Source organism: Erpetoichthys calabaricus, chromosome 2 (assembly GCF_900747795.2).
Source record: "Erpetoichthys calabaricus chromosome 2, fErpCal1.3, whole genome shotgun sequence".
Classification (NCBI taxonomy): Eukaryota; Metazoa; Chordata; class Cladistia; order Polypteriformes; family Polypteridae; genus Erpetoichthys; species Erpetoichthys calabaricus.
The window spans coordinates 97,807,934-97,826,733 of NC_041395.2; the positions used below are offsets into that span (position 1 = coordinate 97,807,934).

At 36.2% G+C, this 18,800-nt stretch overlaps 1 protein-coding gene across 3 annotated transcripts in view; it reads left to right on the forward strand.

Annotated features, from left to right (window-relative positions):
- Window positions 1-16,817, forward strand: part of hps5 (HPS5 biogenesis of lysosomal organelles complex 2 subunit 2) — a 58,135-nt gene extending 41,318 nt beyond the window's left edge. For all 3 annotated transcript variants that reach the window (XM_028794182.2, XM_051923199.1, XM_028794184.2), the window contains 8 exons: window positions 1,125-1,930; window positions 3,822-3,942; window positions 7,751-7,906; window positions 10,098-10,217; window positions 10,407-10,520; window positions 14,267-14,373; window positions 14,525-14,801; window positions 16,251-16,817. In XM_028794182.2, coding sequence (XP_028650015.1) covers window positions 1,125-1,930; window positions 3,822-3,942; window positions 7,751-7,906; window positions 10,098-10,217; window positions 10,407-10,520; window positions 14,267-14,373; window positions 14,525-14,801; window positions 16,251-16,311 — 1,762 coding nt within the window. In that variant the 3' untranslated portion in view covers window positions 16,312-16,817. The remainder of the gene's footprint in view (window positions 1-1,124; window positions 1,931-3,821; window positions 3,943-7,750; window positions 7,907-10,097; window positions 10,218-10,406; window positions 10,521-14,266; window positions 14,374-14,524; window positions 14,802-16,250) is intronic.
- Window positions 16,818-18,800: the final 1,983 nt, after the last annotated feature.

Genomic DNA, 18,800 nt, shown 5'->3' on the forward strand with positions numbered 1-18,800 from the left:
AGACGCAAACCACTGTTAAGCAAAAAGAACATTAGGGCTCGTCTCAATTTTGCTAAGAAACATCTCAATGATTGCCAAGACTTTTGGTAAAGTACCTTGTGGACTGATGAGACAAAAGTTGAACTTTTTGGAAGGCAAATGTCCCGTTACATCTGGCGTAAAAGGAACACAGCATTTCAGAAAAAGAACATCATACCAACAGTAAAATATGGTGGTGGTAGTGTGATGGTCTGGGGTTGTTTTGCTGCTTCAGGACCTGGAAGGCTTGCTGTGATAGATAGAACCATGAATTCTACTGTCTACCAAAAAATCCTGAAGGAGAATGTCCGGCCATCTGTTCGTCAACTCAAGCTGAAGCGATCTTGGGTGCTGCAACAGGACAATGACCCAAAACACACCAGCAAATCCACCTCTGAATGGCTGAAGAAAAACAAAATGAAGACTTTGGAGTGGCCTAGTCAAAGTCCTGACCTGAATCCAATTGAGATGCTATGGCATGACCTTAAAAAGGCGGTTCATGCTAGAAAACCCTCAAATAAAGCTGAATTACAACAATTTTGCAAAGATGAGTGGGCCAAAATTCCTCCAGAGCGCTGTAAAAGACTCATTGCAAGTTATCGCAAACGCTTGATTGCAGTTATTGCTGCTAAGGGTGGCCCAACCAGTTATTAGGTTCAGGGGGCAATTACTTTTTCACACAGGGCCATGTAGGTTTGGATTTTTTTTCTCCCTAAATAATAAAAACCACCATTTACAAACTGCATTTTGTGTTTACTTGTGTTATATTTGACTAATGGTTAAATGTGTTTGATGATCAGAAACATTTTGTGTGACAAACATGCAAAAGAATAAGAAATCAGGAAGGGGGCAAATAGTTTTTCACACCACTGTATTGTTTTTTGGCAACTGTTAGTTGGCCCTGTTTAGTATGAGAGTGTGTTTGTGTGGGAGTGGGCTTTGCTGTGGACTAGCTCTTAATTGCCTTGCAGTGCTGCTGAGACCATAAATTGGATTAAAGGGGTTTGAGAATGTTATATTACATTTTGTTAAAAGGTATATCTCTAGTTTTGCAACTAAGTTTCTTTATATAACCTCTAAACTAATAATTGTTTTATTCTTTCCAGAGCACTTCTTGAGGATCCTATAGTCCTGTTGAATACACATGATTTGATGTGTGTTTTAAAAGCCTGGCTTCCTGTTCTGGTAAAGACATTTGGGTCACTTAAGAATCACATAAACATAAAGAACATCAGAGACCTGAAGCATGAATCCTCCATGCAAGAGGGAATCAAAAGGATAGAAGATGTAAAAGTTGAAAAGACCATTGAGGTTGATTCAGAGAGTATTTCTTTTGCTGAACAAAATAACACCTGCACTGAGAAAAAGAAAAGGCAAGAGTCTGCAAATCTGATTTTAAATAAGGATGATGTAAAAGATTACAATCATTTGAATGGTGAAAGAGATAGTCAGCAAGCCTATGATGTAACACTTGTCCCTCAAAAGGATATCACTGAGAATAAAGGAGAGACAGAAATGTATGAAGATCAAATTTCCATGAAGAACGAACACAGTAAAACCAATTTAGATACACTAGACGAAAAAAATACAAGTATAGAGTGTGTGCATAATACAGTGGACACAAAAGAATACACTTGGGAGCAAGTGCAAATATCACCTCCTCCTGATCTTTCATCAGAACTCCACCAAGACCTCACAGAACTTGCTACCCTTTGTTTTGAGATGAGTTGCTTTCAGTCTGAGGAGCATGGTTCCCATTGCACTAGTGAGACAGGAGATGAGGCAGTGATGGCCTGCAGTTTCCTTCAGCAGTACTTTTTCTTGCTGGATTTGGAAAGAGTGAGACGTTGCTGTCTCATTCATTATCGGGACTACCCTGTTGTATGGGATACTTATATTACTGGACTCAAAGGTGAGGAAAAAAACACATAAAAATATTCCAGCTGTGAAAAATGTATGATTATGATTTGCAGATAAAAATCAATATAATTTCAGTTATCTTTACCAATGATGAGCAGCAAGGTTCTGGACAATCAATAGTGTAAATTAAATATAATTATTAACTCAACTGTGTATTTTCTTAGTTTTTCCAGTACAGTGTCATTGAGCTCAAGACAGTAACCAAACCTGAAGAGGATATTCAGTCAGAGGACATTCATTCACACTAGACCTGTTAGCTAACTCTTTATCTTTAGATCATGTGAAAAAACCAATGGTAATGTGAGAGTGTGCAGTCTTTAAACAGAAGGCAATGCACCTGAAATTTATATACGTATAGCCAACAAAGTAATTTTTTTTAGTAATTTTGCTTGTTTTTTTTTTTTGGGTACAATCTGTTGAAAACTGTATTATACGAAGGGCTGACTTTATTTCCTTAACCAAACATAATTGAATTTCCATAGCTCTCACAGACTGTAGCATTAATATAGAGCCTTTCTTTATCTTTATTATATCCAGAAGATGTAATTGCTAAAGTAAGTAGCAAGCTACGTTTGCGACATTTGTCCTAAAACATTTTGCAAAATATGTATGTTCTTTAATCAGCCCGGAAGTACTTCGGGGCTTCAGCCCTCGTGACTTTGTACTTCCGGGCTATGGGGAAAACCTGACTCCCTAGATTTTCTTGCAGCGTCTCCTGGCGTCACACACGGTACCCAATAGGGCTGTGGTATAAAACTACATGTCCCATGGTACCCTGTGGGAATCCGGGGCACCGCTACACTGCAGGGAAGCTGCCATCCAATGTCTAGGGGGAAGAATTGTCCCAAAACAGTTGTCTTCCCCCATCCTTCCATTATATGGGCGTCCCGGCTGGGTTGAGCTTCCGGCTGTCTATTATGCCAAACTGATACCAAACCACCGTCATAGTTGCAACATTTTCTAATTCAGAATATCTATCTATTCATCTTCCAAACCTGCTTTCTCCTGAGCAGGGTCAAAGGGCAAGGCAGGAACAATCCCTGGACAGAGCACCAGTCTATCGCATGGTGAACACATGCACACACAAATGCTCTCATATACCTACACTAGGGTCAATTTAGTATTACCAGTCCAACTAATTTGCAAATCTTTGGACTCTGGAACACCAGGAGAAAATTCATGCATACACGATGAGAAAATGCAACTCCACACAGGATGGACCTGGGATATGAACTCTTTCGTCCTTGCTGTGCTACCACTGTGCTCCACACACATTTTTTATATTAATACATTTTACTGTAATTTGGATTTGATTTGTTAATATTGTATTAGGGTTTTACAAAGATATTGGTCAACGAGTTTTCGTCATTATAGATTTAAACAAGTAGATATCCATTATTCTTCTTCTTTTCAGATAAAAGTATGTTGACCTTTAAGATTACCAGTTGGTAAGAAAATATTTGAATACTGATTAATATTACAATTATTCCTATTTTCGGGAATATGTTTGCACAACTCCTGCAACGAGTTATGAGCCTTCTCATTTAATATTCTCCACTATCCCTAGTGTTTTAAAGTTAATCAACATCTGTCATTATTTCTGTGCCAGACACTTCTAATTATCCAAATAAAGACTAAGTTACAGTTTTAGTGTATGTGAAGCAAAATGTTTATATTGTTTTACTTCTTTATAAAACAAAAGCTTAAAATGTATTCTTTTATTTACAGTATACAAACAATTCAAAATGTTATTGAACTTTCTAATACTAATTTAATAAGAAAGGAGGATATGCATCCATTATATAATTTTTGTATGTAAAACAGAGTTAACTAAGACTTTGCAAAATTGTTGATCATATTGGTCTATATATATTTTCTGCTAGCTTTGACCCTGTCGTGTCAAGAGACCACATTTCTTGGAGAAAGAAACCTTTTGAAGTCTCTGAAATGTTTAAGAGATTCTGCACTGTGCAGCACTCCATTTCTTCTTGCACACTTGACCAGGTAATGGTATTAACATACAGTAGTACAGAAGACTATTATTTTATAGTGATAACCATAAAAAGACAGTATCTTTTTTTTAATTTTCATTAAGAAATTAGTATAAATCAAAACTAATATTTTTTTTTCCAAAGCCATTTTTGGTTGAGTATGATAAAAGAAATCAAACATGATTATGGTAAAAAAAAAAATTAAAAAATAGAACCAACTTCCCACTTCAACTTAGCCCTGCCAGTATCATTCCAAAAAAGACAAACACCAAAAGAAAGGAAGAAAACCACATTTCAAAATAGGAGCATCAGTTTACAAGAATTATGTGACTAAGATTGATATATGAAGAAGAGGATTTCCAGTACCTTGAAATAAAATTCAATTTCAGTTATTGTATATAGGACAATTTCAGACGTGAGTTACGCTAAGGATCAGGTCCTGATGTTCAGCACAAAAGGCTACATTTTTTCAATACATATGGATTAACAGAGTCCAGATTAGGCAAAAAAGGTTTTAAAGTTTAAGAAAAGTAGATTTGGTTCAATAGGGAATTAATTAAATAATAAAGATTTATTTTTTGAAAAACCAGTCATAATTTTAACTGACTATATATTGTATTGAACAAAAGATGTCTATACGCAAGTACTTAAGAGAGTTTGTTGTGGGACTCGGGGAGGGAGAAATGGAATTTTGGTATAAATGGTTATTTTGCTTATGTTACCTGAATTAGCTTCATAAATATTTACTAGAGTCAGAATGTGAGAAATGTCTAAAGGGTCTTGGGCAAGAAAGACGAGAATATCATTGGTAATTAACAAAATTCTTTGAAACGCCTTGTACATAAATTTGGGTCGTTTAATTTGGACTGAAGAAATGGATAGAGGCACAACAGAAAAATTAAATAAAGGAGATAATAGGCAGCCCTGTCTTAGTGCCTCTATGTAATCTAAAGGGAAAACATAAAGTAGTGTTTGTGATGATAGTAGTGTGGGGGAGAATAAAGAGTTGTAATCATATTGATAAAAATACACTATTATATGCTGTACCTGGTTAAATCATTTGGTCAAAAACCATTTCAGGATCCAATCAGAGTAATATTTTTGGAAAGGAAATAATTTTAGCTGTATCAGTAACATATCTTATCTATTATAATAAAAAAATCCTGGGACGAGATGAGACTTTTTAGCCTGGGATGAGACGTGACTTTTTCAGAGAGATACTTTCATGTCCTGTGAGATGAGACTTTGTACCAAAAGATTTAACCACGCCCGGGGCCGGAAATAAAAGACAAAGAGTAGATGACAAAGTAGAACGTCGTAAAGAATTCAAAAATGTTGGCGCGATACACATGCAGAGCAGGTTAGAGATAATGAAAGTACTAAAATTCGAACGTCTCAAAAAATGATAGTAAAGATCACATTAGCGCAAACAAATGAAAATTTTTTCTTGGTGTAATAACGGAACAGCAAAAAGAGATTGAATATATTGTTCGGATTTAAACTTTTAAGTCAGAGACTTGTAGATCGTCTAATTCATGTTGCCATCAGGGAAAAGTAGTGTTTCTTCCCAATGAAGAGGTGTATCCGCGAGAACTAAAAGATTTGTTGTTTGGTGAAAGTGAAATCCACATACGCGAGCAGCAGAGATGCAAAGTGGCTGGTGCGTAGCGCAGGCCAAGGGGGGTTGGGGAGCAAACCGAGTAGGGGGGCCCCCTAGTCATTTTAATAAATGAAACCCTAGCAACAACAAAACTTCTGGTTTTACCCTAAAAGCATAGTGCCACACCCTTGTGTACTCAATTTCGGATTTTTACTTTTTACAAAAAGATGGAATTCTACTGCCACCTAGTTTATTTAAGAGTTTTATGATTAAGCTCCACGAAATGAAGATGCATGCTTTCCTGAGATGTGAGACATGATTTCAGTTTTACAATGCAATGCTACCACACACATGCCAAAGTACTTGGAAAAGGAATTTGAAAAGCTACATGTTATACACTTAAAGGCAAACTAAATAAAAGCAGGATCATCTACCAAGCCTTGATTAATGGATACAAGGAGAGTGCCTGACAGAAATTGAAGTGAAGTAATGAGTTGTTAAAATGCTAGTGATGGACCGAAAATGGGAGTGATAGGATATAAAGTTTTGAGAAAGGGTATTTATGTTCTGTCAGAGAATTAAAAATAATATCAACATGTGTAATAAAAGGATTAAACTAATGGACATTCATATATAATCAAGACTGGAATAACAGCAGTGATATAGGGGATAAAAAGTATTAGTTGGCGGTGTCATTAATAAAACAAAAGGCAGAATTACAGAGCATGTGAGAAGATAGAAGGTGTGATGATTTAATAGGATTAGGAATTTAACTAATATAGCATTCGTACTATCATTTGCATCAATGTCAAAAATTATTTAGTAGTGTGTGCTAAAAAAATAAGTACATTTGGACACTGGAAAATTCAGAAGTTTTATATTGAGAAATGACCAGAATGAGGATTGATGATGAGTTGTTGTAGAGCACATGCAATATAGTGTATATTTTTGTCTCCAACTTCCTGGAGAAAATCTACCTTTGCTGTCTAACCCCATCATGACATCCCTTTGTAGTAATTTGGATTATCTGTAGAAAAACAACATTAAACTTCCTGCACCACAGAACTCAAAAGACACTAGGCCTTTTAGGGTTTACACCAAGACACCAGATGTTCCAGGAGGCTATCATCAAATTGACCAAAACTCTGAGACAGCAGAAGAGAAATAGACTGAAAAAGGAAAGGCAGAAAAGGTATAGTCAGACTGACTGGAGATGGTAACATGGAAGTCCCACTCCCTTATGCCACCAACAAACAGCATACAGTTTTCACAGGGATGAAAGCATATACTCTTGAATGGTATTCAGGATTCTGCTTATCCTGATTTAAGGCTTAAAAAACACAGCTTATGCCTAAAAATGTGCAAGAATGTTTGATTTTACATGTAATTGTAGAGGAATATTTTGAAAAAAAAAACTTTTATCTTTCAAAGGAAGGATAGATAGTGCTTCAGTGTTCTGAGACATTGCTGCTAGGCCCCAGCTATATGAAGAGCATAGAGATCAAATGCTGGGAACTCTCAAATTCTTACTCTTTCCCTCCTTATAGCTGCATACAGAGCACACGCTGCAGGGGGCTGGTAATTTTTGCACTGCAGAAAGAGCATGTAACCACTATGAGCTGTAATAAAGAGAGAAAGAGAGATGCAGTGTTATTGAAGTTAAAATATCATTTTCTTGTCATTAGTCATCATAGTACTGCTAAACTGGCATGCATATTGGTAAGTAAAGACGCATCAAATTAAAAATATTCACAGTGTTGCCTGTGGCTCTGTTGTCATTCATGTGAAGTCACTTACTTTGTGTTTGTGCTTAAGTACTCAATTTTAGGGTAACTATCTGTATTTGGTAGGTTCTGCCCAACATATGCTTTTAGCTTGCTTTCGTTTTTCAATTTTAGAGCTCCATCCATTTTGGCAAGGTGTATTTTAAAGGTGATGGACAAAAATGAACAAAAGTAAACTTAAACCATTATTAAAACAATTTGATTCCTACACACTGATATATGTACTGCTCTTTAAGTTTAATATACAATAAATGTAATAGAAGTTTAATGAACTAAGGATGTAGAACTTCAGTTATTTAAATTAGAAATTAAATTTTAAGAAGGCAACTAACTCAAATACCATAATGGTGTCATATTTAAACTAGAAGAGGTCACCCTCTTCAAATTTAACCTGTCTCATGTTTAACTATTAATTTATGTTTTATTACTTCCTTCAGGCTTTATGAAATGTATGGGGAACTTGCTATTAGATCTTTTGGACAGTTTTACCCTACTGTACTTCCTGCAGATGTTTTGGCCATGTCCAGGAATCACCCGGCCCACTTTCTGGCCTACTTGGATAACCTAATTAAATCGAAACCAGAAGAAGAAAGGTATAATACAGTAAACTTGCTTTATGATAGTATACAGTAATTAAGATGAAAAATGTTTAATATCCTAAACTCTCAGCTTGATGTATACATTTATCATTTGCACTACAGACTGAGACTCCGTTTTGTAATTTTTAGGTCTTGTTTTTATTTCTGGCCAGAGTACTGTTTTACAGTAGGTTTCTCATTTTTGTGCAGAGCTTCACAAGGATATAGATAGTCAGATAAAACCATGTATTATAAATACAGTATCATAGTTTGCTCATTTAGCTAATAGCTGTATTTCTCTGAATAGCATACTCAGTCAGTAAGGAAACTTATTCAAGAAACATGGTTATGTTTCAGGTTTCATTATTTATTTGGTCAAAATCTTCGATTTTACCTAGTTGCAGGCATTTACTGTTTTGACATAGAATGTACAACAACGAAATGTTTAAAGGACTGGGAGATGGGATTGTAAAGACAAAAGGAAGACAATAATGCAAAAAAAAAAAAACAGAATTGCTTTATTATATTCAGTTTTTGGGAGATGAAGGTTAAAGTGAAACAAAAAACACTGTTTTGGAGAAAAAGTGACATTTTTAAAATTTATAATTTAGACTTGGAAAATTATAAATTAAACATACATTTTTTTAAATTATAATTCATACTTAAAAAAGTAGTGGCTTGGTAGTTTTTTCCTCTTATCTTCTGAAGATGTTTCATTATATTCAGTTTTTGGGAGATGAAGGTTTAAAGTGAAACAAAAAACACTGTTTTGGAGAAAAAGTGACATATTTTTAAAATTTATAATTTAGACTTGGAAAATTATAAATTAAACATACATTTTTTTTAATTATAATTAATACTTAAAAAAGTAGTGGCTTGGTAGTTTTTTCCTCTTATAATCTTCTGAAGATGTTTCATGGTGGAATGGCCAACAAGGCTCACTCCACTTTCCACTATAACATCTCTCCATTTGAGCAATGTCCTGATCGAACCTCTCCCTCTCCCGTGTTCTCAGAAGAAAAAAAATTGAAGTGAGAGTGTAGGAAATTAAAGACATGTTGTACCCCAGTGTAACTTAGAAAGAGAGAACCCAACTTTACATATTTCTGTAAAAACCACTTAAACAACAAGTTTCTCCTCTCTGAACAGAAAAAAGACAACCTTCTAAACGTAAATTCCTGGCTATTTTGAAGGCATAAGAAGAGAGAACAAAAATACTGATTGAAAGCCAAAATGCATATCAAAACTTTGATTTTTGGTTGTTTTCACCTCATTAACATTAAGAATGAGAAAGACTGCCATTTTCAGCTCAAAATACACTTCATATAATAATCTGAGGAAGAAAAATAATTATGCCATAAAACAGTATTTTATATTGAATCCAATATCTCGCAGATTGTGGTAGAGAAATGCAAATTTCAAAAATGGATTCAGCACACCTAAATCTACAGAATACATCTTTTGTGTGTGTGTGTGGGTGAGGATTTCCGTGCACTGTTAAATTGTGGGGTCAAGAAAAATGTATTTTAATATAACCAAAACACTAAGAAAAACTCAAAGTCTAAGAGGTGTGTTACACAAAAGATCTTTGAAACACACAGAAAAAAACACATATTAGTTAACATTTTACAAATGAAATCCACAATCTTGTCAAAAAATACATATTCAGCCCAGTAAAAATTAAGATTAACAAACTGTAACATTTAAGAGAAGTCATCACAAAATTCAATTAATCCATCCGTCTGAACCTACATATCTGAATATAAGAAGCTGGATTGTATCATTTCAGCATTATGCACAAGTTGGCAATGTAGTCTGTCAAATGGTACACTTATGTACACATCCACATTAATTAGACCAGAATTATTTATAAGCAGGAGAAAACTAGAGTACCTAGAGGAAAACCAGACAGACACAGAGAGACGACAATGTACAAACTCGAATCTGAGAGTGACCAGACGAGAAATTGAACTTATTTGTCTAGAGCTTTGACGCAGCACACCTGAGCTTTGCAGTTCTTTGGTGAACCCACCATATCAAATTGTTTGGGCTTCTAGTCCATTGGAGTACAGAATATATTTTTCTTCCAAAAAGAGGCATTTTAATCATGGCCAATTATTTTAATTGTAAGGTCTGGCATTTCTTTCTTTGGCTTTACTGCAAAAGTGTAACCCTCTAAGGGTGCATTTATTTACTCTTCTACCAGGGCACCTCTGCTAAGTTCTTTCCTTCAACCAGAATGCCTGCGACATGAATGGCTAGAACTAGCTCTGTCCCATGATGCCCCTCAGCTTGCTGACACAATCAACCCATTAGGTAACCCCAGGTAAGTTTTTATCTCTATGAACCATGTCGTATTCTATTGTAGGAGATAAACTGACAACTGGTATGAAATAAATTCACATATTTAAGTATTTATTTTTAAATGAATGCATTTCATTTTACATCAGACTTTCTTTTGTTTGGTTATCATGTTAGGCATTTCACTGGTTATTGTATATATTTTTGTTTGCAGATCTCGATCTCACCTGTTTCCCTGGGGCTATGGGCAACTTTTGAAGCTGCTGATTAAACTCCCTGGTAGCTTGTCTGACAAAGAAAAAATTGCAGAAAGTTGCAAATCACATGGGTATGTTTTTTGCGTGCTGCTTTACACAAAAAAAAAAAAAAAAAAAACGCATTCAAAGACCTGTCAGTAGCCACTTATCTAAAAAACTTTGGATTTATTCATAGGAAATCGAAAGATAATGTATTTAGGGGTCCAAATGATCCAGTAAAAAAAACAAAACAAAAAAAAAACAAAACAAAAAAACACACCCACACACAAAAGAGCAGGAAGAGTTCAAAAGTATTTTTTTTTCTAAAATAGAAATGAAAGTATTGAGAAGTTTTGTTTAAAAGAAATTTGCATTTATTTATGTATCCTCCCTGCACTTTACTAAGGTAACTTTATTAGTACCTGTTTAAAAAAGGTCTGTGGCTGCCAATCAAATCATTGCACAAAAGTGCTGTAATTTATTTTTTTTATTTATGTAAACTTTTGGATGGTCCCAAATATGATGGTAGATTTATTCACTCAGAATTCACAGGGCTTGTATATAATATTTCAGTTTCATTCTAACATTCTTTAAACAATCTATCCATTTATTTATCTGTCATTGAGAAGATTTCATTGGTGGACTGTGCTCTGATTTGTGCGTTTTTGTAGATTGTTCATTGTCATTATAAGGTAAACAGTAATGCAGCATGAAACTGTTGAAGGGAATAATCATTCTCATTTGAATTGCTTATGACAAACAATAAGTAAATGTACAGTGACACGTACTAAGAGATAAAGGTCCACCTCTTATGTTACCTGTAAGTTGAGTTTAGTTTTATACAGGAATGTCAGTGCTAAAGAAGGAAAGCCTTAGTTGTAATTGAACCATCCTCTTACAGACATCAAAAGTTCAGTGAATTATTAAAAAAAATAATTTTATTTAACAGTCTCCTGTAATAATGCAAAGATCTGAAATTTACTCTTGCTGTAATACATGCTGTGTTATGGTGAACGAATGCAATTAATCTTGTAATGTGATTATTTCTGGAGGTACACAGATTCATAACATTTTGTCTTGAATTATACCACAAATAATGTGACATTTATCAGGGACAGTGGCAGCTTACCTAATGACAAATACGACATGTTATTACTTTGCTATTCTCCAGAAAAATCTATACCAATTTTGACTGTCCATAGTTATAGGTGATAAGTTGTGGTTACTGGTACCCATTTGGAGGGTAAGAGATAATGCATTTGCTGCTCAATCACAAAACTGTGTCATGGTGCTGAAAGATCTCAATTGGTTGAAGCTTTTCACCTAAATCAGTCTTTAAAAATATGTTGCTTTCTTGGTTTTAATCAACTTTTTTTTCTTATTCACTCTCATTTTACTGCTTTGTGCATTCTGTAGAGGGTTTTGAAATGTCCCAAGACTGGTATTCTTAGCTTTTTCCAGAAATATAAGCAACATGACCGGTGTTCAGTATCGTCTAGTAGTAAAAAGTTGTTTTATCTCCCTGCTTCTATGAGATTTCAAAAAATCTTTTAAACACATTCTAAGGTGGGTGTAACAGCGCGCTGTCTGTGCATGTTCCCAACCTAATTTCAAAAAGTATTTCAGTTGGTCCCCTCCTTTAACCGTCACCTTATCGTGGTGGAGGGGTTTGCGTGTCCCAATGATCCTAGGAGCTCTATTGTCCGGGGCTTTATGCCCCTGGTAGGGCCACCCAAGGCAAACTGGTCCTAGGTGAGGGATGAGACAAAGAGCGGTTAAACAAACCTCCTATGAAGAAAAACAATTTTGGACGGCGTTTTCCCTTGCCCGGTCGCGGGTCACCGGGGCCCCACTCTGGAGCCAGTTGGTGGTTTCACCTTATAAGGTGCTTGACAGTAAATTTCACATTTCAGTGTCTCAAGACTGAGACAGTTTTTTTACTTGTGTCTAATTAAAACATGAATGTAATAAAAGACAGGAATCAATCTTTTCATGCTTACTGAAAATTTTCAATAGCTGTGGTAGTTCAGGCCTCAGATTGGACAACCTTGTTGTTAATCTTGGGGTGGGAGTATCAGATTCAGTTCAGTTCCTGAAAGGCCACAGTGACTGCAGTTGCTGTTTGAAACCAAGTTATTGCAGTAAATTTTGCTTGTATTCAGGTGTAGTAAGTTAGTGGACATCCATGCAGGCAGTAAGCTTGTCTAAGTCTGTTGTGAAACTCACAAAAAACTTCTTGTAGAGCATGGCATTGCTGCATTGAAGTGAAAGTTGAGAACATTATGTTGAGTTTGACAGACAAGACGTAACAATTAACATTTAGATATTAACAAGAAATTAACCAAGCACTTTTACATTGATGAACATTACAAGTGAGAGGTTATAGACAGGTTGCTTACTACCAAATACAAGTCTCTGAAGAAAGAAGGAGCACATGCCTAAATAGTATGTTCCATTGTGTAGTATTGTGTGGTTGTCAGCAATCAGAAAAGCAGCTGTAAGATCATGAAGAAGTGGAAAAGGAAACGTCTAGAACAACACTACCACCATCTATTTGTACAATACATTTTCATACAAAAAGTACAACTCAAGTGCTTTACAAGAAATAAAAGAAATACATTCTAAATATTTAGAAAAAAACATAAATAAACAGAAAATACACATAAACTAATAAAAGTAAAAAAGGAAGAGCCCCTAACAAAATTACACATAACTGAAAGGAATACAGTGATCCCTCGCTATATCGCGCTTCGCCTTTCGCGGCTTCACTCTATCGCGGATTTTATATGTAAGCAAATTTAAATATATATCGCGGATTTTTTGCTGGTTCGCAGATTTCTGCGGACAATGGGTCTTTTAATTTCTGGTACATGCTTCCTCAGTTGGTTTGCCCAGTTGATTTCATACAAGGGACGCTATTGGCAGATGGCTGAGAAGCTACCCAACTTACTTTTCTCTCTCTCTTGCGCTGACATTCTCTGATCCTGACGTAGGGGGATTGAGCAGGGGGGCTGTTCGCACACCTAGACGATACACGATACGGACGCTCGTCTAAAAATGCTGAAAGATTATCTTCATGTTGCTCCCTTCTGTGCAGCTGCTTCGTGAAGCGACATGCTGCAAGGTGCTTCGCATACTTAAAAGCTCGAAGGGCACGTATTGATTTTTGATTGTTTGTTTTTCTCTGTCTCTCTCTCTCTGCTCCTGACGGAGGGGGTGTGAGCTGCTGCCTTCAACACCTTTGTGCCGCGGTGCTTCGCATACTTAAAAGCCAAACAGCCCTATTGATTTGTTTGCATTTCTCTCTCTTTCTGACATTCTGTACTCCTGACGCGCACTCCTTTGAAGAGGAAGATATGTTTGCATTCTTTTAATTGTGAGACGGAACTGTCATCTCTGTCTTGTCATGGAGCACAGTTTAAACTTTTGAAAAAGAGACAAATGTTTGTTTGCAGTGTTTGAATAACATTCCTGTCTCTCTACAACCTCCTGTGTTTCTGTGCAAATCTGTGACCCAAGCATGACAATATAAAAATAACCATATAAACATATGGTTTCTACTTCGCGGATTTTCACCTTTCGCGGGGGGGGGGGGGGGGGGGTTCTGGAACGCAACCCCCGCGATGGAGGAGGGATTACTGTATTACCTACTGTACATGCAGTTTTCAAGTCTCTAACAGTTGTCATGGTAAAACTTCATTCTATACAAAAAAAAAACTAGCTGAATACAGAAATAGACAATATAACATGAGTGCAATTTAAGAATAGAAAAGGGAAAACAGTCAGAAATAATCACATTCTTTCAGGAGAACAAATCTGTGCTGTTAATATCTTACAGGTTTTGGACTGGTTACCTATGGACATGTTTGGACCTGGGAAGAAAAAAGGATGTATTTTCGGCTATTGTTAGGTTGGATGATATAAGTCTTTTTGAAGAACTTAATGGTGAATATTCTGATTATAATGTTTGTTTGTTTAGATAATTTCCTTGTCACAATTTTAATGTTGTCGCAAAATACTGCTGCACTACCACTATTTTAATAGTTTCAGTAATCATTTCATATACCAAGTCGTTCATTTCATCCTTTCTCTCTAGGTGCATTACCGGAAACAGTAGATGAGTGGAAATGTATTCTTCAGATTGCAAAACATAAAGCAGAAGAGCCAGAATCTCCAAATGGGAGTGAAAAAGTAAATGGTGTCGTGGATTGGTCAAGTCGTACCAGTTTGGAGAATATGATTCTTCTTTTAGCTCGGACAACAGGACCAGAACGGGCATTTGAAATATTGCAGGAATGTGGCCTAAATATAGAACTTTCTGAAAGGTCTGCATTAGTGTGTGAGTTCTTGAAAGTAGCAGAAAAACGACAGAGGTCAGTATGTTTATACATTTGTTTTTTAAAAGCCTGTACTTGGATGTAAACCCCAGTTTAGACTAAACATTACTTTAGTAAATTAATTGTATAATTAGCTCATCTCTAGAAAGTAACTACTGAGATTCCAACTATCGGGGGATCGCACTCCTCAGCTTTATGCCAATGCACTGGAAAGGAGACTTTGAACCAGCTCTTTACCCTCATGAGGATTTTGGAGGGGTAACGGGAGTACGCCCAATCAGTCTATTTGTGCTTTGTGGGCAGAGAAGGTGTATGATCGTGTTCCTCTAGGGATTCTTTGGAGGGTGATGGAGACTACAGGGCTCTGGGGCCCTTAATAAGGGCTACTTGGTCCCTGTATAATCACAGTGAGAGTTGTGACCACATACTTGGGTGGGAAAAACATCAGCACTGTACCCAGCGGGTGTGGGACTCCACCAGGGCTGTGCTTTGTCTCCTATCCTGTTTGTGATTTTCATGGACAAGATATCAAGGCACAGCCAGAGAAGGGAGGGTGTCCAGTTTGGTAGCATTAGAATCACTTCACTGCTTTTTGCAGATGACATGGTCCCGTTGGCTTTATCGGCTGTGAACTCCAGCATGCAACGGGACAGTTTGCAACCAAGTGTGAAGCTACAGGGGTGAGGATCAGCACCTCCAAATCTGAGGCCATTGTCCTTAGTAGGAAAAAGGTTGGACTGTCCTCCCCAAGTATGAGGTGAGAGTTAACTGCCTCAAATGGAGGAGTTTAAGTACCTCACGGTCTGGTTCAAGAGTGAGGGGAAAAGGGATGGTGAGATTGACAGATTGATAGAAGCATAGAGCGCAGTTTTGTGGTTTGCTACACTAATCCATAGTGGCGAAGAAGGAGCTGAATCAGAAGGTGATGTTCTCAATTTACCAGTCAATCCAAGTCCTTACCCTCACCTATGGTCCTGAACGTTGTGTAATGACTGAAAGAATGAGATTATGGGTACAAATAACTAATGAGCTTTCTCCGCAGGGTGGCTGGGCTCTCCTGTTGAGAGAGGGTGAGAAGCAAAAGACATCCAGGAGAGGCTAGGAGTAGGGCCACTGACCCTCTGTATCGAGACAAGCCACTTGAGGTGATTCGGGCATCTGATACGAATGGCTCCCTGCGCATCCCTGTGGAGGTTTTACGGGCATATCCAGCTGGGAGGAGATTCCAGGGAAGACCCACGGCTCACTGGGAGGATTATATCTCCCAGATGGCTAGGGAACACCTTGAGTTCCCACAGTATGAGTGAATGAATGATTCCAAAATAAACATAAGTTGGTTTATGCAGCTCTTTAGATTTGCATTTGATTTGCCATTGTAACAGAAAGAAGAAAAAGTTTGGATTTTGCATATAGTAAAAAGTCTTAAAGTTTTCAAAATGTATTAAATATCTTTTTTTCACTGGAAATATGTTTTGTTTTGTGCAGGGCTTTGCTACAATCAATGCTGGAAAGATGTGACCGTTTCCTCTGGTCACAGCAAGCTTAATTGAACAAATGTACTTGAAGATGACTGATGGCCTTTTATCTTACCCTTAACTTACAATTATAAACACACAGTGTGTGTAATCTGGGGAAAGTAAAGATCTGCGTTTGAGTCCAAATCTACATTAATTTTGTGGATTTAGCTTCTGACCTTTTCTAAGACTGTGGTGTAGATAAAGCTAAACCAAGATCTGCACTTTCAATTTGGAAATTTGACCTGTTGGTTTTCATGTAAATGTATTGTTTTATTTGAAACTGCTCAGCAGTAAAATGTTTTTCATGGATATTCTTTAATTTGACACTTTTTTAACCTGCAAAATAGAAAGATTTTAAAATGGTATTATTAATGACATGTGTCCAAATTATTTAATGTTCATTGTTTTGTCAGTATTATTCAAGAGCCATGTAAATCAAAAGAATTTGCCATTTTTATCTGTGCATGAAAGGTATGTTTGCTAAATATAACTTTTAGAAAAGCAGCTATAAAATAAAATTTAAAGAACCAGGGAATCTCTTCTGCATTTCCATTACTTAAATAGTATTTTCCTTAGTTTTATTAGCCTGCTTACATGGGCAGAATGTATGTTTGTATTAAATACTTAACCTGTTGGCCCTCTGCCCTTCCTTGGCCATCTGACCATATTGAGTCAAGGGTTTCTGTATAACAGTCCATCTTGTCTGTGAGCAACATTATTGAGACTGAAAAGTAAAATTCAGTAGGGTAGCCATCAGGGCCTGCTGCTTTCCCACTCTGAAGTGAGTTTATAGCATCTAGTAATTCTGATTGTGCCAGAGGTTTATCCAGTTCCACTGCACTAAGAGTATCTATTTGTGGTATCTGTGATGCATCCAGAAATGCATCAGGTTGTGTCTTGTCTTCTTTAAACTCAGCAGAGTATAAGGACTTATAGTAGTCTCTAAATATATGCATTATTTTTTATGATCAATGATTTTGTCTCCGTCTGTGTTGGTAATTGCTGGGATTGCATTGTGAGCTTCCTGCTTGTGGATTTGTTGAGCTAAAATCTTATTGGCTTTCTCTCCATGTTCAGTTAATGATGTCTTGATTTAAAAATGAGTTGTTCTGTTTCTTTAGTTGTCAAGAGGTTGAGTTCTGAATGCAGAGCTTGTCTTTTCCAATGAAGTGCTTCACTTGGACAGCTGGCATGTTCTTGATCTATTCTGGAAATTTCACTGATTAGCTCTGATACCTTCTTGGTTTCCGATTTATTTTTGTGGGTAAGATATGAGATAATCTGCCCTCTTAAGAAACCCTTCAGAGTTTCCCAGAGTATTCCTGCAGAAATCTCCAAGGATGTGTTTGTCTCTAAAAAAATCGATTTGCTTGGATATAAATTCTGTATACTTCTCGTCTGCTAATAAAAGTGGGTGAAGATGCCATCTGTGAGATAGGTATGTGGAGCCTGAAAAGTATATCTATAGTGAGAGAAGCAACTTGACAAGATGAAACTTTGAGAAAAGTAACGTATCTAAAATGAGAGGAATGATGGCAAAATTACACATGCTGTCAAAGAAAATATGGAGGACATTGGTCTGTTTTTGAATAAGTAAGAAAAAGTTTCCAGCAGGGAGAATGTCATTCATAGTCTTGAATGTATCATTTTAGTTTACTCTTGATTGGATTATTTTGACCTTGTCCTTGCAAAACACTAAAGTACTAGATATGAGTGGAAAGATGCATAGAATGAATAACAGAAAGGGAACAGTTAGTGCTAAAAGAGAAAACTACCATGATAATGGTTAAACAAGTCACACATTTTGCTAAATCCACAGAGTGAATTCACTTTCTAGTTTACTATAATGAAAACTTTATTGGACGTCAAAACTTAGCACACTGAAGTTTAAAAAAATTGAATATTTTTTGTATAACTCCAGTTTAGAAGTCAAACCTAAAAGAAGAAGAAGTAATATTAGAAACTAACATTTTGATTGCAAATGTATTAATGTCTCAGAATAGTCTTTGGAGGCACCTGTAACTACATGTAGTAACATTGTTTGTAATGGTAAGATGTCTATCTGATATTTGCAAACTTGTAGAGTTTTGTTTTTTCAGTTTGGTTGAGATCTTTTGATGGTCAGCAATTTTCAAATGTCATAGCAAGTTTAGTTAAGATTCAGAACAATAACTGAAGTCCGTTCATTTCTATTTGTTTTTTCTTGTGCTGTTCTATCAGCGTTCTTAAAATGCTGGACTCGTTTACGCATACAGTATAGTTAAAACAAAATGCATAACTTTACTGTAAACAGGATAATAATGACCTTATAAAGCTATATACACATATATACATACAAATACGCAAGAGTATGCGCTATATATTCATATATATAGGTTTTTGTTTTTATAAGGTTCTAAGCTGTCTGAATGCTAATTTTAAAATTCAAAAGAGAACAGGAAGAAATTCCAGTGTACATAGAACTTTCTCTTGGCAAACTGAATATCAAACTAATTCTCAGCCATGGATATAAAGTGCA